Raw genomic sequence first — 24,628 nt, forward strand, 5'->3', positions numbered from 1 at the left:
CCCGGCTTCCCCCTCAGCTCCAATAGCTATCCCTTGCTTTGGGTTGGCAGACCTGCTCATGAGGGCTATGCATGATCCCTATGTTTTACATCTTATTTTGTGGTACTGGAGATGAACCCAGGTCCTCATGCATGCCAGACAATGGCTCGAGCCTGGAGCCCTACCCAGCTTCAAGTCTATACCTTGGTGAGATAGGGTGAGTCTCCTAACTCAGTGTGAGCTGAAAAGCATGCCTTTCTCCTTGGTTTCCTGAAGAATAGTGGTAAATGTGCTTCTAACACAAATAAAGGGTTGTTTAAGGCTCAGAAAAGAAGGCCTGGGTGAGTGCTTCATGCACAGCTCTAGATGACAGGCAGAGCCCTTATGGCTATGGTTTGAATGACAGCGGACTGCTATTCTGTGGACCACCTCTTTCTTACTCTCTTGGTTCCCATGGTGAGTGTTTTTTCTTGAACACTTCTGGATTTTAAACCCACTCTGACTCTCCCATCCCATGCAGAGGAAGGAGGCAAACCCTTGGCCTTTCTTTCTTGATGCGGTTACTTTGCTTTCTGTGCCTATCCAGCTCGGTGGGCAGATGGCCATGGGAAGGTCCAGCCTGGAGGTAGGGCAGATGGCCAGTCCACTCTGGGCTCTCACAGAAGCCTGTACTCTCTCAGGACTGCGCCTGTATTAATGAGGGAAGGTTTTGGCCTCCTGTTGAAAATTTTTTTTAAAAAAAATTTCTCCATTGGTTCAGAGCTGGGTCAGGGAGTAGTGCTGTGGTTTGTGGATTGCTTAAGGTCTCTGAAGATCTCAACAAGGAGATTGAATTCATAGGATTCATCCAAGGACACATGGTATAGTTTAATAATTCAGTGTATGCCTGTAGTCATCCTGCCTGAGTTTAAAGCTTGGCTTCATCCTGGACAATGGCTGCTTTCATGTCTATAAAATATGTATAATAATCCCATTTGCTAATTGGGTTGTTTGGGGAACACATGAGTAAATCTGTTGCAAGTGTGCTGAGTATGGTCCACCTTGGCCATGGATCCAAAGCTTGGATGAGGAACAGCTTGTCCCTGAGCAGTTAGACTGACCGGTACCTGCTTACTTGTCACTCATCAACACTCAAGTATGTGTACCTTGATTGTGTCCTCAGAAGCCTAGCCTACATCTGAGGTTGCTGGTTTGATGGATTCCCTGCTCCCTTCTTAACTGGTTATTTAACTTATTTACATTCCAAATGTTGTCCTCCTTCCAGGCTTCCCTTCTGAAAACCCCTTGTCCCATCTCCTCTCCCCCTGCCTCTATGAGGGTGCTTCCCCACACACACACCCACCCACCCACCCACCCACCCACTCCTGCCTCACTGCCCTAGCATCTCCACAGGACCAAGATCCTCCTCTCCCATTGATGCCAGATAAGGCCATCCTCTGCTATATATGCAGCTGGAGCCATGGGTCCCTCCATGTAGAGTTAGGGAAGGACTGAAGGAGCTAAATAGAATTGCAACCCCATAAGAAGGACAAGGATATCAACTAACCAGACTCCTAGAGCTAAACAGGGACTAAGCCACCAACCAAAGGTGTGATGGATTAGAACAATTTCATCATAAGCACCATGAGCTGTCTTTATCCCTGTGTTTATCTGTAGGTTTTTTTTCCTATTTTTCCCCATTGACCTATAGCTAGCTCTATTTTAAAAATGAAGCTTTATGACTGGGTGCAATAGTTAAGTCAGAACAAAGGTCCCTCTCATTTGGATGTGATTGAAGTTGATTCTACTCATTAGAGAAAAACTAAAATGTTTCACCAGCAGAGCCTAAATATTCACATAGAAATAGTGGTGCAGAGGAAGGCACATCAATTTAACCCTTGTTTGGATGCACAAGCATTTCAAGAACCAAAGGCACCTTCTCTTACCAGCTCTCCAGGTTCTAGGGCACTTAGTACCATGCCTGGGAAGGATGCTGGGGTGTTGTTACCCCTCCATGGCTCCGCCAGCAAATTGGTACTTTATTGGTTTCCTAGGACTGTCCTAACCAAACAGTTCAAAGTAGAGCTGTCACTGTGAAACCAAGGGCAGTGGCTGAGCTCTTTTTGAACCCTTCTGGGAGGATTCTGTCCCACCCCTTCCAGCCTCTGCAGTTCTATGTAGTCTGAAGCTGCCACTATCTTTCCTTGTTCTTTCTGGTGTTTCTTCTTGTCTGTTTTCCAGAAACATAGAGCATGGCAGTCATATTAGATTGGGTTCTCTCTGATGATGTCACTTTAACTTAATTACATGCACAGAGACTCTATTTCTAAATAAGATTCCATTCTCAGGTACCAGGGGCTAGAGAATTGAACATGCCTTGGGGCAGAGTGGGAGGCACAATCCAGTGTGTGATGATACCAACCTCTCATCATCTCCAAGTTTGAATATTTATTTAATTATTATTTAGGTTTTTTTTAAATCAAAAAGTTTAATTATGTGAATGCACGTGTGTCTGTGCATGGTGGATATGTGCATGTGAGTATGGGTGCTTGTGGAGGGCAGAAGAGGGTGTTGGATCTCCTGTTGAGTTACAGGCAGCAGTGAGCCATCTGATGTGGGTACTGGGGACTGAAATCAGGTCCTCTGCCAGAGCAGTATGTGCTTTTAACAACCAAGCTATCACTTTAGCTCTTTACTTTCTCTCATTTTATAAGGACATTTATCACATATCTCTAGTGTGAAGACATTCTAAGGCTGTTTGAACAAAAAGGGAGCTTAGAAGGCATCAAAAGTGGTGGATTGTTTCTCAAACTTGGATCTCCCCCTAGTTGTGGACTGAGTGTGAATCCTGACCAATGACTTCTCCTTACTCCTCCTCACTCTGTGGGATCCACTGTCTGAAAGGAAGTCAGCTTGGAGTATCCCCTAGAGGCTAACAGGACAAGGCAGTTTGGTTGTGTCCTTGATGACTGCCAATAGGAAAAACCAGGTTTCCCTGGCACATGTGTTGGTTCATTCATTCAATAAATAATTATCAAACCTCTAAAATGTGCCAGGCACTGCTCTGGTGGAAAGAAATTGAGACGAGCCAGAAAGACAAGCCTCCTACTTACAGAGCACTGGAATTATATTTGGGGAGATAGTGAACACACAAGTAAATGTATAAATAATATTTATGGTAATCAGACATGTGGGAAGAAAATGAAGCTGAGAGCCCTGGGGAGTCAACAGGGGAGATACTGCTCTAGGCAGCCCCTGCCTAGGGAGCTGACTTTTCAGCAGAGATCCAAGAGTCATGTTCAAAGTGAAATACTCAAAGGTTGATGGATATAATGTTCCAGATAGGAAGACAGCCAAGCGCAGAGAAGAACAGCAAGAAAACCCACTTAGACTGAGTGGAGGGGCAAGGGGAAAGAGAGGTAGGAAGCTGAGTTTCGAGGGGGTCCCGAAAGATAGTTGGATTGTTATAGAACACAGTGGCTGCTGCAGGATTTGCAGACAAGAGAATATGATTTGACAATTACCTTAAAAAAAATGGCTGGTTACCCCTTTAGCAGTCATGCTAGTGTTGTACCAATCAATGCACACCTCGTGTCTGACTGACAGGTGGTATAACATGCAGGAATCACAGCCATGTAAGACCATTGATGACGATGCTCTTCTAGTACCCTGCAGGGTACATTCCAGCACTATGAAATCTTAGCTCTCAGGCAGGACAAAAACTGGCTCCATTCCTGTTTAATTTCTTTATGCCCTGCAACCAAAGCGTGTAGTGTCTTCACTATACCAATAGAATTTCATACAGTTTGGGAAGCAGACTGTGACCTTTATGGGGTGACTGACTTGTAAAGGGCAAGTATGGAGGCAACGAGGATAGCCAGAAAGAGATATGAATGGACTGGAGAGTTGGGAACCCTGGGGCTGCTGAGAAAACTACCTTTCCTCACAAATTCTGGCAGGGTTTTATGGTTTACATGTAGATACCTTCATGGGTAGTTGAGGGTAGCCATGGGTTATTTGATTGGGTCGTGTAGTGAAGGCTAGTGCTTTCTCTTAGAAGTTGTCAGGAAACAAGTTTGGGCAAAGGGAGAACCCAGAAACAAACAAACAAAAAACAAACAAACAAACAAACAAAATCTTACTTGGTCATCATTACAGACATCATTAAGGAAATTTCCAAAATATATAGTTCACATACCACATGATTTACCAAAATACAAAATTCAATGGTTTTTCATATATTGTGATATCTATGAGAGTCATACACCTATCAAATCTAGACGATTTTATGGCCCCAAAGTAAACCCTACATTCTTTAGCCATCGATCTCCAGATCCTCCTTACTCATCATCTAGAGGCAACCACTCATCAACTTCCTGTGCCTATACATTTGTTTTTCTGGAGATTTCACAGAAATGGAATATATGCCAATAGAAATTCACTGGGCCTATTCTCTGTTGGACCAACAGATCTATTCCTCCCGCCCCGACTCAGACTCAAGAAAGAGTGTACTTACCTGAGGAGATTGAGGTACTTAGTTATCTAGGGAAGATTTATGAGCTTGTTGAAATTAACTCTTGTTACTGCTAATGGATGCGAAGCTGCAGAGCTAGGACAGAACATATGTCTCACTTAATTTTTTAAATGGAACATGCTGAAACCCTCATCCCACAGGACCAGCTACACAGTCTTGAAGATTAGGGTTCAAAAGATGCAAGTCCCCTGCTAGGACCACTATGCCTCTTAGGGCTTCTGGGGTTTCTGAGATCAAGAAAGGGGACTAGGGAAGAGCACTTCAGAGCCCCTAAAGGCATTAGAAGTGTATTTATGTTGAGGGAGAGTTGGGGGTGGGACATGGTTCTCACAATATAGGCAGCATTAGGAGGTCCAGTGAAACATGGGAAATCTAATTTTCTGCAAAGTGTGTGTGTGTGTGTGTGTGTGTGTGTGTGTGTATGTGTGTGTGTGTGTATTTTAATGTTGGCATTAAGTGCAGCATGCTCCAGGAGGGAAGGAAAGCCCGGACTCTAATGAAGACAGAGGAGTAAGAGTCTGCTCTGGGGCCAAGTTGAATTTTGAGAATGTTGGAGAGTAAAGAGCTGTGGAGACAGTTTAGTTGGTAGAATGCTTGCCCAGAATGTACCAGGTGTGGATTCCATCCCCAACACTACATAAACTAAATGTGGTGGCCCAGACCTATAACCCTAGCACTTAGGAGGTGAAGGGACAGAAGAATCAAGGTTCAAGGCTACCTTCAGATACATAGCAAATAAAATATTTGGGAGTGGAGATATGGTTTAGTTGACACAAAGATCCAGGATACATGTCACAATAGCCTGTAATTCCAGCAGCAGGGCATCCAACATCCTCTTCTGTACTCCAAGGGCACACACACACACACACACACACACACACACACCCTTAAAAACTGGAGAGTTGAGCCATGACATCCACTCTGTAACAGTCTGGTTCAACTGCGTTGCAGTGGGCACTTCTCAAGCTGACTTAACTTTCCTGGTTCCTTTCTTCATCTGTCCAGGAAGGTTGTATGTGAAATAAATGGACAAGGGGATGTATACAGAATGTCCTGAAACATAGGACAAAGGTCAGAGGGACATGTAGGTAAGATCTTTCCTCTTCATAGATGTGGCTAAATTGGTGACTCCTGGGGTCAAAAGTATGTGAAGTTAAGTCCCTGGGAACATGGAGGATGTGCAAATGCCAGAGAGAAACCCTGGAAAGGAAGCAGGGCTCTTTTGTTGAACTCTTTCCTCTGGGATCCCGGTGGATGTTATGGGTTTAAGTATCTCAGAGTAGTATTGGACGTTAGGGGAAGCTGGAGCCATGGATAGAGCCACAGGACAAGCTGGGGTGCAGGAGGCTTCGAGTTACATGACATGAACATGTAGGCCAGAGGTACCGACCTTTCAGGATCTGCTACTGCATCACTCCTAGATAGACTGAGGCACACAGGGACTCTAGCAGGGTAGTTCCAGTAACAGAGGGTACTCTAGACAGGAGAGACTCCTCTGCTTGTCCACTGGTCGCCAGCAAAGCCCAGCTTTTCTCTGTACAGAATGGTGTTCCAGTAGGGGTATCCAAGGAAAGGAGGGAGAGAGGCCCAGAGAGAAAACCATCCAGAAAGTCACACAAGAGACAAAAAAAAAAAAAAAAAAAAAAAAAAAAAAAAAAAAAAAGGTTTAGAACTTCCCCCATGTGTCAGCATTTGGCCTGTAGGAGAAGCTTGCAAACACTTCTTAAATTCCAACCATAGATTGCTCTAAGCTCAGGGACTTACACCCTCCACCAGCAGCACTCCTAAAAGCTAGTATCCAGTCACAAGTGCCTTTGGCTGGGACTAAACAGCAAGTACAGGTGGCGGTTGGGGACTCAGGCATCACCCGTCTCCTGTCCCCGCCTTCGTACCTGCTCCTCCCCACCCACTTGCTGGAGCGAATCGGTAGTAGTTGTTTCCCAAGGAGGGGCTGGGAGTACTTCGAGACACCGCCTAGGTCTGGTTCCCCTAGGGAATAAAACCCACGCACGCAGGCTAGGCTGCTTCGGACCCGGCCCGGATGAACTGTTGCAACTTGGGCAGCCCGCAGCGCGGCGCAGTGGCAGAGGCGGGGGCGTGAAGCCGTGAGGCCTGGGTAGCCGGGATCCTTGCAGCTCGGGAGCCCAGGAGGCGAGCGGGATCCGCACAGGCACCCAGGGCAACCTGCGGGAGTGGCAGAGACCCGCGCTCCCGCCCTAGCTCAGGGGGAGCGCAGCCGCAGAGGGGTTCAGGGCCCTAGCCCCGTGCCACTGCCACCCGCGGTGGGGGGTGGGCTGGGGGCGGGGCAGCTGGGGTTGCCTTCCCCGGCGCGATCCCCGAGCGCAGCACCCGGCGCAGCCGAGCCACCTCCCTTGCCGCCCGCCAGTAAGTTTGGCGGCTTCGAGCCCACAGAGCCGCGGCTTTCTGAAGCATTGGTTTCTCCCTGGCGTTAGTGCGCCCTGCTTGGCGGGGGCCTCCGGAGCGATGCCGATGGATGTGATTTTAGTTTTGTGGTTCTGTGTGTGCACCGCCAGGACAGGTAAGCAAGGCTGGGCGTTATGAAAGATATGGGGGAAGGTGGTGGTGATGATAGTGCTATTCCCGGCTACTGTAACCCGGGATTACTCTGGCCAGGAGAGACGCGGAACCTAGCTCTGACGGGCTAGAGAAGGGCTGCAGAGCGCTTGGGTCTCTGATCGCCCAGCACAGCTCGGGGTAAAAGCGCTAGAAAAGATGCCCCGGCGAGCGTCCTCCTTCCCGGGGACGCAGATGCGGGCATTTAGTGTGCGGGGTGCGGCCGAGTGGTCGCACCCTTGTGTGGCTAGCAAGCAGCTTCCCGGTTCTGGGGAGTCAGAACCCGTTGCAGCGCGGCCAGAGATCCCTACATCCTTCAACTTGCAGGGTGCGGTGGCCAAGGGTATCCCCGAGCCGCGGGAGTTCCACCCGCAGAGGGAGCGCGTGCGGCAGGCAGGCAGGCGCGGCCAGGGCCGGGGGAGCCAGACGCCGCACGAGAGAGGGCTGCGAGGAAAGCCGGACTCGTGAGATCTTCCGTGGCTCCTACTTGGTTCCCGGAGGGGAACTCCAGGAGTGGTCTCTATCAGCTCCCCGCTCAAACAACTGAGCGAACAGTTATTAGGAGGTAAATTGGACCAGTGGAGACGACCGGAGATTTTTCTCAGCCCCTAAACCGTGTTTCTCCTGTTACCATCAAAGATTGTGGGGCGGGACCCGGGGCCAAGGAAAGTGGCCTAATGGCCAAGTCCCTACTAGGATCTGCCTGCTGGAGGTGCAATTGTGAGGACTCTGAAGCGCACTCTCCTCTTTCCTCTTCCACCGGGTTCCCTGACTCTAGGTCCCTGGGGTTCGAGTGTGTAGCCTACTTCACCAAGCTTGCAGTAGTTGTCAGGAGGCAGGGGCGGGGTTTGGAGGGGCAGGAAGCAGACCAACAAGGCAGAGAGGGGAAGAGATAGTTCCTGGTAGCTAGACATCAGACTCATTGCTCACAGACTTCTGATCCCTAGAATGGACGCATAGCCATTCCCAGTCCCCTTCACTACCTTCATATACCCCTCTAGAGGTTCGGTCTCCTTCCCAAGGCAGACAGTCGGTTTACCTTTAGAGGACCGAGGAACACACCCCCTCTTTAGTTGACTTAAAAAGTTCCCTCCCCTTGCGCCCCAGGCTCCCCCATTCGGCAGGCAGTTAGGGGTCTGGGAGCTTCTAGACCGGCTTTCCTTACTTCCCAGGACCGAAGTGGACTAAGCCATTCCTTTGCTTAATGCTAGAGAGACAGGGAAACATTTCTCTAGGGACAAAAGAACCTCAGTGTCTTTCCGGAACTCCCTTGGCAGCCAGTAGACCCAAGGCGCTTACTGCAGTTGCTTCTTGCAACTAGAACTAGCTCCAGGAAGATGAGGAAGGGGCCTACGGGTGCTGCTGGGCTACCCGTGGGGAGGAGGAGACTGTTGCTGGGGACCTCCTACAGAGTAAGGGAAGACAGGGAGAAGACAGATGGCGAAGAAGCAGCCTGATGGCCATTCCATATCATTCCATATTATGACCCAAGTGCTTACATCCTTTGTTTTCATTACTCCTTTGAAAAGTTGCCAAAAACTGCTCATGTCGCTGCAGACTGAGTTTCCACTATACTTCAGATTCTGATGTAAGGTCTTCCCTCCTCCCTACAATCCCAGCCCCCTTTTACATCGTGAACAACAATGTGTGGCATATAAGGTGGTGCTACACACACACACACACACACACACACACACACACACACAGAGAGAGAGAGAGAGAGAGAGAGAGAGAGAGAGAGAGAGAGAGAGAGAGAGAGAGAAACACTGACTGAAGAACTTACAGCTTTGCTGAGTGAGAATCTTGGTAGAAACCAGAAAGCATTCTTGTTACACCCTGTGATGTGGGAGGAGGCGAGGACGGCTGTGAGAAGTTGGTGTCAGGGGAGGGAAGGTCTGGTTAGGTCTGGTTACACGGTGGAGAGAGATGGCTGATCACCTGTAAGGCTTTGCCCAGGCAGTGAGTTGTGTGAGTCGTGTCTTGAGGGCTTTGGAGGAATAAAGTGGAATGCAGTGAGGCCCCCCAAAAACCACCGGACAAAGACAGAATGGACCTAAGATGCAACAGCTCCCCAACCTGTCACCAAGCATGGTGCAAGGCCACCCCTTGTGCTTCCTGGTAGCAATTACTTGATTGCCTGAGGCTGCATATTTTTCATACATAAATTGTTGGAAGAATTAAAGAAATGGAAGAAATTATGGCTTGTAGGTTTGCAGTTTATTTATTGTAGCCTGAGGGAGCATTGTGTTTGGTTTCTGGAAGCAGGGTCTTTGGTTTTGCACGGGAAGCCCCACCCCCATCCCCCACATTCATCTTTAGGTTGTGAAGAAGGCCGACTGATGATTACCGTATCAGGATCCAAACAGCTGCTTGGAGAGTTTGTTTGTCAAGTGAGACAATTGTTGTCTGGGACATTACCAGCCCTAGATGAAGTAAACATGTGGCCCACTTAGCTGCTCAGATATCACCAGCTTTTAATGGAAATGAATAGATGCTATCAGGCACATTTTAATTAAAGCAAGACTGCAGTGCAGGGGTAGCTTCACACGCAACTGTCAAGAGGCAGGTGTTATGAGAAAGCTGCTCACATCACTCTGGCCCAGAGAACCTCTGGAGCACAGAGTGGTGATGGGGGTGGGGTGGGGATGAGTGAGTTCTTCCATTCTGGGCTTTCCAGGTACATTGGGGTAGATGGATGGTCAGAGTAACATCTGTAAGATCATCCTTCATCCACAAGTTTTCTCCTGTAGCTTGGAAATGTCAGTAGTACGAGCTCAGTGCTTAAGCCTTCCTTGCTTTCTAGGGTTCTTTTTGGGGGGGAGGGAGGTTGTCACCAGGGTAGAGAATGAAGGGTGTACCCAAAATATCAATACCCCCAGGTACCCACTCAGTGTCTCCTGCTGCAACCTGCTGGAAAGGAGAGATTTTTCTATTTGAAGCAATTCCCAGGTAGTTCAGCATTGAGCCTCCCCTGTCCCAACCCTGTCAAGCGTGTGCCAACTTGTAGAAGTATAAGGTATATTCTTCAAGAACATCACTTTTCAGGGTATTAAGAAGAGGTTAAGTGGCCATACACTCCTGTTATTAGAGGAGGTTGTAGAGTCTCTTTCCAGTGTCACTTTGCTCTGCATCCATGAGGTGGATTAGATCTGAAGAGAGCCAGGCCAGGATTGACAATCTGCTTGGATTGTCAAAGGCAAACTGAAGGGCTTTGGGCTGGCTCTCTTCTTGGCCAGGGCTGAGGATCAGCCAGCAGTGGCATGGGCAACAGCAGGTACCCCAGCTCAAGTGAGTTCTGAATACCGGATCAGACCTCAAGTGCCTCTGTCATGTTCATGGCTGCTTTCCAGTCTCTGAAAATATCCTCTCCCCAGGAGCTTTTTATTCTGCTTAATTCTAATGCCCACTTTTAGCCATTTGTAGAGCTGTTATGTCAAAAGTAGAGAACTTTAATAGAGTTTCCTAGGAAATGGCAGGAGCTGGCTGCATGGCCAGGAGACAGAAGCTCGGAAATAAAACATGTTTGATGGAGCCAGCATCTCACATGATGCAAGGTTCAGGAGGGGTCACGTAGATGGCTCCTTATTAATGGGTTTCCTGATTCCCTATGCCATGTGCAATGTGTTATTCTATCAGCGTCAGTCCTGAAAGGGACTAATTAAAGGGAGAGGACAAAACTGCATCTGGAAGCCTAATTGGTTTCTTTTTTCTGTTTGTATGGTGTGTCTTCATATAAAGAGCGAAACAGTCAGGGCAGTGCGGAGAGCCACCGAGCTTCTTTAAGTTCTGTGGAGAATAGGATCAAGGCTGGAATGGCCTGGAGAGTTAGTCTTATGAGAAGCATGTGAATGAAACCCCAGCTGAGTATCTACTGCATGTAGCTTGAGCCTGTTTGTGAGCTCATCTCCCACACCTCAGGTGTCACCGTCCTTCCTATGGATGACCAAACAGGTGCTCAGGAGCGATGCTTCTCAGTGATGGAGGATTTGTGTTTTCATACTATGTCCTGGATTGAGCACACTGTGTTCTCATTTAAGGGTAGGGACTTGAGGATGTTATAATGGTATTTTATTAAGTCCACAGGGTCTGTTAGGTGTATTGTATTGCATACCTCCTAGGCTGAGAGACTTGTGTATTTTCAAATTGAATCTTAGTGGGTCTTCAGTTTCTGCATTGATTATCTGTTGCACAGCAAGCTCCCTCCCAAGTCGTGACTTAAAGTAACAGTTATAGTGTTCAGATGCATGTAGCTTGGTCTGGTGTTGTCTTATCTAGGCAGGGTCCAGTTGACCATCACTTCACATTCAGGTGAGTTGTCTGATCTCTGTGTACACTGTCCTCATGGACCAGGGGTCCATTCCCAGAACTATGATCTCATCATGATGATGAAGTCCCACCATGGTGAGCACATTTAAGCCCCTGCTTTTGTAAGCAGTGCCACTGATTGCCCCAGTAGCCAAGACAGGGGACTTAGCTGAGTTCAGAACAGAGGAAGAGGTGCCTTCATGCACTCCAGTAGAAAGAACTGTGAAGGCATGCAACATAGAGGGTGGATGTGAGATGGGTAAAGATTTGAGGCTACTAGTTCAGGCAACCATTGTGCTGGCTGTAGTTATGTCAATCTGTAGTCATTTGAAAGAAGGGAACCTCAGTTGAGAAAATGCTTCTATGAGATCAGGCTGTAAGCATACAAGCCTGTAGGACATTTTCTTAATTAGTGATTGATGGGGGAGGGTCTGTCTTCGAGCCATAAGGAGCAAGCCAGTAAGGAGCACCCCTCTATGGCCTTTGTTCTTGTTCTTTGTTCTTTGTCTATGGTTCTTGTTTCCAGGTTTCTGCTGTAACTTGCTTCAATGAAGTGTAAGCCAAATAAACCCTTTTTCCCTCAAGTTAGTTTTGGAAATAGTGTTTTAGCACAGCAATAGTAAGCCTAGCTAGGAAGCTCCATTTTCTTGACTCACCTGCCCTTTGTCTTTTCATGGTCATCTGATTGCTCTGAGGCCATACCTACCACAGTGAGTACCATAGACCCCTACATTATGTAAATAACCCCATTCTGAATTAAGAGCCTGTCAAATCCCAGGTCCTGTGGGAGGGGCAAGAGAGATGCCTCTATCATCTCTTCATGTCTGGCTAAGAGGACATGTACCAGCCATTTACCAAGTTCCTGGCCAGAGAAAGACCAGCTTGCAGGTCCTTTGAGATTATCTTTGATTTAATTTGTGCAGTATAGGATCAGAACAGTATAGATCAAATTGAAATATTAGTTCCCTTCCTGTCTGTTCAAGGTGATCACAGAGCTGCTGGCATCTAAACTCACAAGTCCTGACAGCAGCCTCATGGGGCTTGTGACTCAGGAAGACAGAAGGGTATTTTTATTTTTTTTATCATACAACATGATCTTTTATTAGTTCTGTTGATAACCATGTATTACACTACTTTTTAAAATAGGATATTTTGTTTGTTTTTTTTTTTTTTACATTTCAAATGTTATTCCCTTTCCCGGTGTTCCCTCTGCAAACCCCCTATCCTATGCCCCCTTACTCAGCTTCTATGAGGATGCTCCCCCACCCATCCACCCACTTCCCCCTTACTGCCCTAGCATTCCAGAAGGGTTTCTTGCCCTGCTTTACTTTGCTCAGAGCAGGCACTGTGAATGGAGTTGGTATGTAGTGTGAGCAACAGCACACAAGTAGATGCTTAAAGATAGACCATATTTGAAATATATATTAGAGCATGTGTAGCCATCCTTTCCTTGAGCAGAAACTTCACAGCGCTCCAACGATCACCTATTAGAAACAGAATAATAGCCAAGGTCCTTGCCAAAGTTCCCAAGGCCTTTTATAACCTGGCGCCCACAGTCTCTAGTTAGCACTGTCTACTGAGAGGAGAGTCACCTGCAAAGAGAGGCTTTAAAATTTGTTTTTAAAGTTACATATTTACATATTGTGTATGTGGGGCGAGGTCATAAGGAGATGCTGGTCATGGCACACGTTTGAAAGTCAGAGGACAGCTTGGGGGGAGTGGTTTCTCTCTTTCCACCATGTGGGTGATGAGGATCAGACTCAGGTGGTCAGACTTGTTGGCATGTGCCTTCGCCTCTGAGCCAGCTCACAGACCTTGACGACAGTGACGTACTGAGTAGCTTTCTTTATCAGGTTGCTCTGTGGGCCTTTCTTCCTTCATCCAATCATGAAGGATGGTCATGATTGTTAATTGATGTAGGAGGACCCAGCCCACTCTGGGTAGGTGGTCCTGGGCTGTTTCAGAAAGCTGCATCAGTCATGCATCTGCCAGGGTGCCAGTGAGTGAGATAGCAAACAGGTTCCTCCACAGTTCCTACCTTGACTTCCAATGGGGTCAGTGGGGGAGTGTGAATACTAACTTACCACATCAATGGAAGGGAATAGGAGAACACCTGCCTTTGAGCTCTTCCCACCTCACTAACCCATTTTGCTACAGGCCAGTCTATCCATCTCTCCTCTGTTTCTAGAACAATCCATAATATTCCTGGCTTGCACCCACAGTTATCTACATGTGGACATGCTTTTCCTCAGGCCTGGCCCTGTTCATCTTGATTTTTTTTTTTTTTTTTTAAAGCCCCAAACAACCTAGTCAGGCTCCCTACCCCATCTAAGTTTTTTTCTATCCTCGTAATTTCTGGTATTTATTGCCAAACCATCTTAGTTTCTTCTCTCTCAGGAATGAATATGTCATGAGAATGTCCTTGGTGCCCACAACATGCATGTACCTACTATGTGCTGCATGGGACCCTATGCCCAAAGTGCTGATAAATGAATTCAAACAGTGGATGTGAGAGCTATCTTTGGGTCATTAGGTAACTGGTTGCCTTTCAAGGAGAAAATTTTCACGCTCAGCTCAGAAGATGTGTGTGTGTGTGTGTGTGTGTGTGTGTGTGTGTATTAGACAGGGCCTGACAAAAACCAAGAAGGCAGTTAAATGCACCATGCCTTTCATTTAACCTAGTTTCTGCCTTTCATGACCGGTTTCAACTCTGAAGCACCCCTTCTGACCGGCCTTCTGATATGGCTGCAGTTTTTGTTCCCTAATAGGAAAAAGGGAAGGGAAGGGTGAATCCCCTTCCCCTAATCTATAGAGACAGCAGGGGTAGGAGGAGAGCAGGTGAGGCTGTGGGGGCCTAGGAAGTCCTGATGAATATTCACTGAGACTCCGTGGGACAAATGGGGTGCCTGCTCTCTGAATCCCGCCTGGGTGACTGCATTTGCCATCAGGGGGAAGTTGACAGCTGTTGCTGATTAAAACATTTCCAACCGAGCAATCAGAACCCACTATTGAGATGCTAAGTGGCGCTAAGCAGAGCCTTCATGAATGGCTTCAAACAAAGTCCCACAGAGTGATCTGTAGCCTTATTAATACATGTAATTGGAAATCACTTTGCAGTTGTGAATGTGTCATTCCACAGAACACTCTCTGGGTAAGAGACACCCTCGGAGGGGGGTGGGGAATCTATCGTTCCCAGACAGGGGATTCAGCCACATTTCTTCCATAGTAAGAAGGGTCAGGGCATCTCCTTTCTATTCAGGAATCTTTGGAGGGACATATACACCAGTTAATCTGAACCTGCCACTGTTCTCCAGTAGGGGCAGCAGGCCTCTCTCTGATTCCTTCCTGTGTATTGCATGCAGGTGGTGATTTCTGGGTGATGGGGGTCACTGCAGGGTTTGCCCGTTGTGTCTGTGTCTGAGGCAGGTATGCCAGCACCACAGTCCTGCACCCACTACCCCCATCCTCACACCCCAAAGTCTAGAGATCCAAAATTTCTTCATAACTCAGCAGACAGCAAAACTGTCCTGAGTTGAGTTCATCTGGTGACAAAATGTGACCTGAAGGGATATTGGGCTACTTAAATCAATCATTGTTTTAATTAGGAGAAAACAGCACATTTTTTTTTTCACATCAGAAACACCCTAGAATTTGATTGTAGGCCATTGACTTTGCTGAGTGTTACATAAAACATACCATGTAGGCCATATTTCCTTTTTAACCTGCGTCATGTCCTGAATTCTGAAGCTTATTTGGCCCCAGAGCGTTTCCGTGTGGGGTTAGCCATCTATAATGGAGTGGGTCTGGGCAGGGTACAAAGAAACTGAGAGCTCTGGGAGGGGTTGTAGGGTAGAGTGACTTCTCTGATTTTCTTTGCACAGTTCCCTAGCACACCTAACTGTCTCGGCTGAAACCTGCCCCCCTTCCCCCACCTCTGTAATCTGTTCTATATGTATTGCTTCCCGCTAAACCAACATGAATCTGTTTCTCCCTAGTGTTGGGCTTTGGGATGGACCCTGACCTTCAGATGGACATCATCACAGAGCTTGACCTTGTGAACACCACCTTGGGAGTCACTCAGGTGTCTGGACTACACAATGCCAGTAAAGCATTTCTATTTCAAGGTAAAAACATATGCCTTTTTTTTTTTTTTTTTTTTTTTTTTTTTTTTTTTTTTTTTTTTGCATGGGGTCAGGGTAGGAGAGGAGGAGTTGGTCTACCCTCCTGGTTTGGGATCACCTTTGCTGCTTTTCTTGCATTGTTATCCTGAAGTGTGTGATAAGCAGGGAGTGTTCTGAGAGCAAGCAGAGGTATGTGGAGGTGCAGTGGAAAGATACTTGCTTTGACAGTAAAATGTTCACCCAAGGACTTTGTTGGGGACCTGTAGTGGAATTAAATTGCAGAACTTTTGAAAGCTGCTGCTCAGTCATGTTTGGCTTACAGATCATTTATCTCATGATTGTTTCTATCTCTGATGTTTCTACATCTGTCTTATCTATGGGAAGAGCGTGCCCATGGCTACATTCTCTTTGAGTACAGCTTCCTCAGCTCTGCCAACTATACACCTGACTACACACATCTAACAAGCCTTTCTAAAGCTAAGATAGAATAGTGCTTCAAAGCTTGGGCTCTGCAGTCCCACTGATTGGAACTGCCTTCCAGCTTTGCCACTATGGCCTGTGGGACTTAGCTTCTCCGTGCCTTGGTATCCTCATCTAGATGACAGATCTCTGCAGCACCTCCCTAATGGGGCCTTTGTAACAATGCTTGATGTATAGTTCTTGTTTAGTGAACACTGGCATTGTTTTAGAATTCTTCTGTGTACTATATAGAATGCCGAGAGTAAAGAAGATACATGCAGCCCCTGCCCTAAAATACAGTGCAGAAATCAGCAAATTCCACAAATTGTTGTTGAATCAAAGTGGCTTTACTTGTCCATAAAGGGGAAGTCTAGACTGCCAGGCCAGGGTAATGCAGACAGGTCTGTTCAGTTTGGGTGAGAGACAGTGGTCACCAGAGAAAGGCCACCTGGGAAACATGGCAGGTCAGCAGGGACTTGAAATCTGAAAGGAAAGCCTGGGGTCAGAAGAGATGGAAGTCTGGCCACTCTGGGCAACTTAAAACACAAATCTATAGGGAACGTATAATATGCAACACAAATGACAGGGTTAATTTATAATCATGGAATGGATATTATTAGGTGTGATTTAAGATTTTCACCTTGTGAATAGCTAGCAATTGTTAGTGATACGTAAGAAGTCGAATCATGACTTGTAGCAGAACTATAGGTAGGTGAATTCCACTTCATAACTTAGACATTTGGTGAACTACTTAAGCTGGTGTGGCTAAAAGACTGGGTCACCCGGTTGCTTTCCCTTTTGCCTCGTGGAAAGCGAGAGTCCCTGCCATTCTCTGCTAAGAAAACTTGGGTGCTCTGTGAGCTCCATGAGGACAGGGTTCCTACCTATCTAGATAGTTCTAGATCTTTAGAGCCAGCTATTGTGCGCAGCATGTAGTAAGTCGTTAATGAGCCTTTTCGGTCTGATTAAGATTTCTCTGCCCAGTGGACCCCAGAAGAGGTTTTTGCTTATTCTTCGGGGTCATTCATTCCATGGCAGAGCCCATGGGCGGGACTTCTCTGGAACCTGTTCGTTCTCTGTGTTGGCATTTGCCTCTAGGATGTCTTCCAGGTGGGGATTTTTAGCGTCCTTGGTGGGAAGAGAAACTCAATTTTGGGAATTGGGTGAGACATTTTCCTATATCCTGGACTCTGTGACTGGCTATACCATACCTACCCGGATAGCCCAGGATGCCCTTTTATCTCCAGCCAATGTCTTATTATATCTGCAAAGGCTCTTTTATCTCTTAAGATGGCGTATTTATAGGTTCTGGGGATTGACTGCTTTGGGGAAGCATTGTTCTGCAGATTTCATCCAGTACTTCCCAAAGATTCATGTCAGTCTTACATGCAAAATACAACCATCTCACCCCTATCCTTCAACAGTTTTAATGCTTGAAGTCTCAGTGCACAGTCTCGAATCTCTTCCCAAACCTTGTTCTTAATTTAAATCATGTGCGATGAGACACACTTGAGACAGAATTTTCCTCCATTTGTGGGCCCATGGAACTGGTGGGGAAAAAAAAAAACTACTTCCGAAAGATAAGGGAGGCAGAAGTGGAATAGCAGTTACATACTCCTGCTTAGAGGGGGAAGGAGTGGGAAGAAGAAAGGGGCTGCCACCCACCGCAGTCATCTGGGAACCCAGCAGCACCAACTCCAATGAGCCTCAAAGCTTGGGGACAACCTCTGCCCTCCTTGGCACAGCCCTCTGGGGTACTTTTCCTTTTGCATGAAGGAGAACATGTGTTTGCAGCTGAATGAATGTGCCAGCCTGTTCCCTGTCAGTAGAGTTTGGGGGTCTTGTGAGCTCTGATTAATTTTGTCCTCTTACTTTCTTTCCAGTTCAAGCTGGTCATGTTTCTGCCAGAGTAAAATTCTCAGAAATATTTTAAAATTTATTTATTTATTTTATTATCTTTAGCTTCATCATCTCTCTCTCTGTGTGTGTGTGTGTGCATATAGTATACAAGGGTTGGGGATTTAGCTCAGTGGTAAAGTGCTCACACAGTAAGCAGAAGGCTGTGGGTTTGATGCTCAGCTTTGGAAAAAAAGAGACAAAATAGTGCATGTGTGAGTGTGTTCATATGTAAATGCATGTGGAGGCCAGAGGTCAATGTTAAATGTTTTTCTCTATGACTCTCTACCTTATTTATTTATTTATTTATTTATTTATTTATTTATTTATTTGAGACAGAGTCTCTCCCTAAGCCCAGAGCTCACCAGTTGGCTATACTGGCTGACCAGTGAACTTTAGAGATCCACCCATCCTTGCCCTACTGCTCTTAGGCTCTGTGGTTACAGATTTGCGCTGCTCACATGGCTTTTTATGGTGGTGCTTGGGATGGGAACTTACCTCCTCATACTTGTGGCAGACACTTTGCTGACTGAGACATCTCCTTGGTCCTTATTGCAGATTTCGAAACAAGATTTCACTATGTAACTGAGGCAGGCCTGGGACTTGAAATCCTCCAGCCTCAGTCCTCAGAGTGCTGGGATCAAAAATATGTGCTTTGGGAATATTTAAAAGCTGTATTTTGTTTTTGATTGATATATAGCAGTTGTACATAGTAATGGAGTGCAGAGCCTGATTTTAGTGCCCGTGACCAGTGTGTGAGAGGATCAGGTCAGGCTTGGTGCATGGTCATTACCTCAGTCATTTCTTGTTGTTCCATTTTGGAAACATTTGAAATCTTTTCTACCATTTATTTTGAGGTACTTAATTATTGTCAATCATAGCTATCTTACTTGCAGCAGAACATTAAAAGTCACTGCATCTAACCAACTGCATTCATCAGGCCCTTACCCACCCCCCATCTCTCTTTCCTAGGCTCTGGGAAGCACTATGGTATTCTATTCTGTAGGATCAATTTCTTCATTTTCACATATAATGCTGAGCTTGCTGTGTTTGTCTTTTTGGCGCTGAACAAATGTTCCTTCCTTTAATGTGTATTCTGCCTGCGTTTGTTAAGAATCAGTTAGCTGTAGGAAACTGGCTTTGTTTCTCAGTGTTGTAATCTGTGTCAGTGGTCCAGGTGTCTGCTTTTTATCCCAAATGTCATGTTGTTTTAGTTAGTATGGGTTCTTAGGATGTCTAATAATCTTGATGGTCTCCTGTCTATGAGAGACAGGAGGCTCTTCTGTACACCTCCATTTCCATCACCCAGATGGCCAGGGTGACCCAGTCACACTTGATCTCTTCTGAGAGATCCCTGGGTGGGTGATGAACTTTGCTGTTCTTTTAATCCTTTCAAGACACTACTGAACTTGGCATCCCTCCAGAGTGGGCTTTCCCCGGAGCCAGTCTTATTTTGTTCCCTTTTGTGATGGAGGTGGGCTGAGAGTCCCCCAAACCATCAGCCCTTCCTTCCTTCTTGCTTAGCAGATTTTGCCTCAACTTCCTTCTTGCTTCTGCCATTTTCCAACAGGAAGTCAGGCCCCCTCTGCAGTCCCTTCCTCTACCCATCCACAGCCTCTCAGCCACAGTCGCTGCTGGCGGGTGTCTTTTCCACCTCTGCAGTCCCTTCAGCTAAATCATCCATGCTCACTGTTGGCAGGTGTCTTTTCCAGGTCACCGCAGGGCCAAACTCAGCCTGCCTTTCCGTTGCTCTCTGAAGATTCCCTGTTTGCTTGTCTGCAAGGCAAGGTGCTCCTCATTTCCTTCTCAGCCTGCAGGAGGGGTGGCCTTGGAGCATTCGCAGCTGTACATACTAACAACAGAGGCAGTACAGTGTTCCTCTACTGTGTTCCCGATTTCTTCTCAGAAGTCCTATTAACAGTCTGTGGGAGGCATTTTTCCACCACACCCTTCAGACTTTTTTTTTTTCTTTTTTGGCTATTTTTGTTACCCAAGTCAAATCCTGTCCCCAATTCTTAGGTATTGGTTGTAATAGCACCCCAACTTCAGACATACACACATAATCTGTGTTATTTATTTACTGTCACTATAACAAATGACCACAAATTTAGTTACATGAAAATGTAATTATCTTAGAATTCTGGACGTCAAGGTGAGCTCTCAGCAACTGATGTTGGGGTACTGAAAAACTTTCTAGAGCTTTCTGCAAATAGCGTTTTGTGGTGCTTTCCTTAGCATGCGTATATAGCTGGGGCTTGCCATTTTACTATGTGTTGGTTAGTTTGATGTCAACTTGACACAAGTTAGAGTCCTTTGGGAAGAGGAACTTCCCAGTAATAGAAAAGCAACTAAGGCATTACTTATGGATCTACTTATTTTTATTTTCTATGTATGAATCTCTGTCTGCGTACCACATGCATGCCATGTGGTATGCTATGGAGACCAGAAGTGAACTCTGAACTCTCTGGAGTTACAGGTAGTTGTGAGGCATTATATAGATGCTAGAAACTGAACCCAGGTCATCTGGAAGAGCATCCAGTGCTCCTGGTTCCCGAGCTTCCTCTCCAGCCCACTGTTTTATTTTTTAAATTAACAGACAACCTAAACCTCTTCACTATATTGTTTAGTTTATATTTAGTGTGAGTGTTGATGTAGTTGTTTAAACTTGTCTTTTTCTGTTCTTTTTCTACCGGCCACTCTCCTCTCTTCCCCTCCCCTCCCCTCCCCTCCCTTTCCTTAGCCTCCCCTTCTTTCTCCTCACCTCCCTCTCTCCTCCCTTCCCTCCTCCCTTTCCCATCTTCTATTCTTCCTCCTCTCTCTTTCTTTTCTGTCTTATGGATTAAGTGAATAGCTATTTAAAAAGTGATTCCATTTATGTTCTTTATTGGTCTCTTAATATGACCTTCTGTTTTGTGACTTTAGTGGTTGCTCTGGGGCACACAAAATCTGTCTTTGTGTTACCACTACCTTCTAATGACATGTTGTCACAATATCATTGTAAGATCATTTCAGTAGTTGGTTTCTGCGTCCTGACCTTTGAACTACCATCCTAAAATATTTTCATTTTTATTTGTATTCTGGGGTGCAGCCTGCATTGTTTGCATTGTTTTTATTTGCAGTGCTTGGAGTAGGACCCAGGGCCTCACAAATGCTGGAAAACTACTCTTCAACTAAGTGCTTGGACCTATTTTACTGTGTGTGTGTGTGTGTGTGTGTGTGTGTGTGTATGTGTGCCTTTACATATGAATGTGTGTATCTGTGTGTTATGTGTGTATGCATGAGTATGTATGTATGTGTATGTGTGAGTGTGTGGTATGTGTGTGTATGTGTGAGTATGTGTGTATATGTGTAAATGTGTGTGTCTGTGTGTATGTGTATATGTGTGCTTGTATATATGAATGTGTGTGTGTGTGGTATGTATGTATGCATGAGTATGTGTGTGGTGTATATATGTATGTGTGAGTTTGTGTTCATGTGTGTAGTATGTATGTATGTATGTATGTGTGTGTATGTCTATGTGTGTGAGTATGTGTGTGTATGTGTAAATGTGTGTGTGTGTATATGCAAGTGTGCCTGTACATATGAATATGTGTGTGTGGTATGTGTGTATGTATGAGTATGTATGTGTGTATATATATGTGTGAGTTTGTGTTCATGTATATATGTGTGTGTGTATGTCTATGTGTGTGAGTATGTGTGTCAATGGGTGTGTATATGTATGTGTGTATGTGGTATGTGTGTGGTATGTATGGATGTTTTGCCTATATGTATGTGACAATGAGTATGCTTTGTGTCTGTGGAGGCTAAAAGAGGGCATCAGGTACCGTGGCATTTGAGTTACAAATGTTTATAAGCTGCTGTGTGGATGCTGGGAACTGAACTTCATTCTCTGGAGGATTATCTAGGGCTTTTAATCACTGTGCCATCTTTCCAGGCCCCATTCTTACTATTTTTATTTAACCAGCTAATTATTTAAATCAGTTAAAAAACTACTACCTTCTGATTATTCTTGTCTATTTGGTTATTGTTTTCTGTATTTTGTATCCCCTGTGTAAATTTGTGTTTCTTTAAACACTTTTTAGATTGTGGGTCTCCCGGTGCTGAGTTCCTCTGGATTTTATATATCTGAGACAGTCTTTATGTTTCCTTCAATGTTGAAATACGTTGTTGCTAAGCATAAACCTCTGGGTTGACAGTTTATTTCCTCTCATTCCTATTCATGCTGTTCCTAGCTCAAAATCTGCTGCGTCATTGTGCTTTCCTTAGAGATAATGTACCTATCTTCCATGTGCTTCCTAATGGTTTCTCTTTACTACTGATTTTAAGTATTTTGTTTATGACGTATAGCACTGTAATTGTCACCATATTTCTTCTGCATGGGATGGATTTGAATTTCATTAAATCTAAAAAATTTTGGCCATATAGTCTTCAGATATTGTTTACTGTCTTTTTTTTTAAATCCCCATACCCATCCCTACTTGCCTACCCACCCATCTTTGCATCCTCTTTTTTCTTAACCCCATCAAGTCCAATTTGTGCTGCCCATATATTCTTGGTTGTGTGCCCATCTACTGGAGTACAGTCAATGTATGGAGGGTTGAACCCTTAAAGAAAACTGACCCCTATCATATCAGTTCAGAGGCGGGGCTTCATGCCCACTCCACTTCCCATGCTGGGGTTTTGTGTGTCTTGAGCCTGTCTGTGTAGACCCAGTGAGCACCCAAACCCTGCCTGTCTCTGTTTCTCCTTCCCACGAGCAGGGAAGTATAGCAGCATACATTTCCATGCCAACCTTTAGCATGGTTGCTGGTGGTCCAAACTTAGATGCCCATGCTTGCACAGCAAACACTATGCTTGCTGACTTATCTCTACAGCTCCTGGATTAGTTTTGACTGGCTGATTTTTTTCTTCATAGCCTGTGCCTTGCACGCCTAGACCATTTTTCATTGTTAGCCATTGTGAAGTTTGCCTAAATGTTCTTTGAGTTGTGTTCTAGAATACAGTTGAATTATTGGGAAACAGTTAAGCTTTTAGATTCTACTTTTGAGGCTGCACAGAATGCCCTGGAGGAGTGTTCATTTGATGTTGAACCATTGTTTCCTATCACCAAGGCAAAACTTCTGACATACTCCAGCCAGTGCCCCAGGAATGGTAGTTCTCCCTGGGCTGCTGGAGATACATGCTCTACTTTTGTGCTGGCTGCTATAGTTTTGCTGGGTATCAGCTCTATTTCTGGGCGATCTTTTCACATATATGAATCCATTAGTACCCAGCTGGATGCAGGCTTTAAGACCTTCCCTCTTTCTTTGTGCTGCAGTAGTCTCTCCTACCTGGTCTGACAAATCTAGATTCCTCAGTCTCCCCACATTCTGAGCCTCTTGTCCTCAACACTGACAGTGCTTGGATCTGTCTAAGTTCCTCTCCCAAGGCAGCAGCCTGGATGCTTTCTCACTCATCAGCTCATCTCTCCTGTAGCACAAAGATTGTGTCACCTTTCATAGAATGACATCTATTGCCATAAAACCTCCCTTTCATCAGTGCACGATTTCCAATGAATTAAAGTGATACAGTATTAAAATCCACTTTTTTTTTTTTTTTTTGGTTACACCATCCCATTTCATCTGTTGTGTGTAACTAGAGGTTACCTAATTAGAGCAGGTCCAGGGAGTCTTCATAGGCTTTTCCATTTCAGCTCCATCCAGTTAATTCACTAGACTGTAAGATCTTATCACTCAAGGTCAGTGGACCATGTTAATTAGAATGTCACTTACATTTTCTACCTAAGTCTCTCCATGTACACATTGATAAAACAGTGCTGAAAATAGTTCCTGTGAAGTCCAGTTGTAGTGAGGTAGGAGTAAATCAAAGTGTACCAAGTTCTGGGACTGAACAGTGTACACTGTGAATTCTTGTTACTATATCCTTACATCTTAAGGTAGTAGGTCTAATTTTGTGTGTGTGTGTGTGTGTGTGTGTGTGTATGTGTACATACAAGTACATATGTGTGTATGTGTGTACTGTATGGATCTGTTTGTGTATGATGTGTATGAGTGTCAATGTGTGTGCACGTGTACATGTGTTTGGATGTATGTATATGTGTGTGCATACAAGTGTGTATATTTGTATGCTTGCATGTATGTGTTTGTGTATGGTGTGTGTGTATGAGTATGAATATGTGTGCATATGTGCATGTGTTTGGATGTGTGTAAATGTTTATGCAAATGTGTATGTATGTGTGCATGTATGTGTGTGCTTGTGTGTTTAGGAGAACAGATTGTGGGGGGACAGAGGTCAAGTTAGCCCTCCATGTTTTTTAAAATTAATGTTTGGAAAACCTTTTTCCAGTCCTTTACTCTGAGGTGGTGTTGTGTCTTTGTTGCTGAGGTATGTTTCTTGTGTGCAACAGAATGGCAGATCCTGTTTATGTAGCAATCTGGTAGCCTCTGTCTTTGTGAATTGAGCCCATTGATGTTGAGAGATATTAATGTCCAATGATTGTTAGTTCCTGTTATTTTGATGTTGAATGTGTTACTTTGTGTGTGTGAGATTCTCTTCTTTAGGTTTTGCTGAGAGTTGATTAATTTCTTGTGTTTTCTTGGGTGTAGTTACCTTCTTTGTGTCCAAATTTTTCTTTGTGGGGCTGTATTAATTGAAAGATATTGTTTAAATTTGCTTTTGTGATAGAATATCTTGGTTTCTCCATCTATAGTGACTGAAAGTTTTGCTGGGTATAATAGTCTGTGCTGGCATCTGTGGCCTCTTAAGGTCTGCAAGAAGGTCC

The 24,628-nt window shown here is 45.3% G+C and overlaps 1 protein-coding gene across 3 annotated transcripts in view; it reads left to right on the plus strand.

Annotated features, from left to right (window-relative positions):
* Positions 1-24,628, plus strand: part of Nell1 (neural EGFL like 1) — an 839,869-nt gene that overhangs the window by 610 nt on the left and 814,631 nt on the right. For 2 of the 3 annotated variants that reach the window (XM_031386787.1, XM_031386789.1), the window contains exons 1-2: positions 6,509-7,031; positions 15,367-15,495. In XM_031386787.1, coding sequence (XP_031242647.1) covers positions 6,977-7,031; positions 15,367-15,495 — 184 coding nt within the window. In that variant the 5' untranslated portion in view covers positions 6,509-6,976. Of the gene's footprint in view, positions 1-6,508; positions 7,032-15,366; positions 15,496-24,628 lie in introns of those variants that run through there. The other variant, XM_031386788.1, reaches the window with a different exon arrangement.

This window comes from Mastomys coucha, unplaced genomic scaffold (genome assembly GCF_008632895.1).
Source record: "Mastomys coucha isolate ucsf_1 unplaced genomic scaffold, UCSF_Mcou_1 pScaffold21, whole genome shotgun sequence".
Taxonomy (NCBI): Eukaryota; Metazoa; Chordata; class Mammalia; order Rodentia; family Muridae; genus Mastomys; species Mastomys coucha.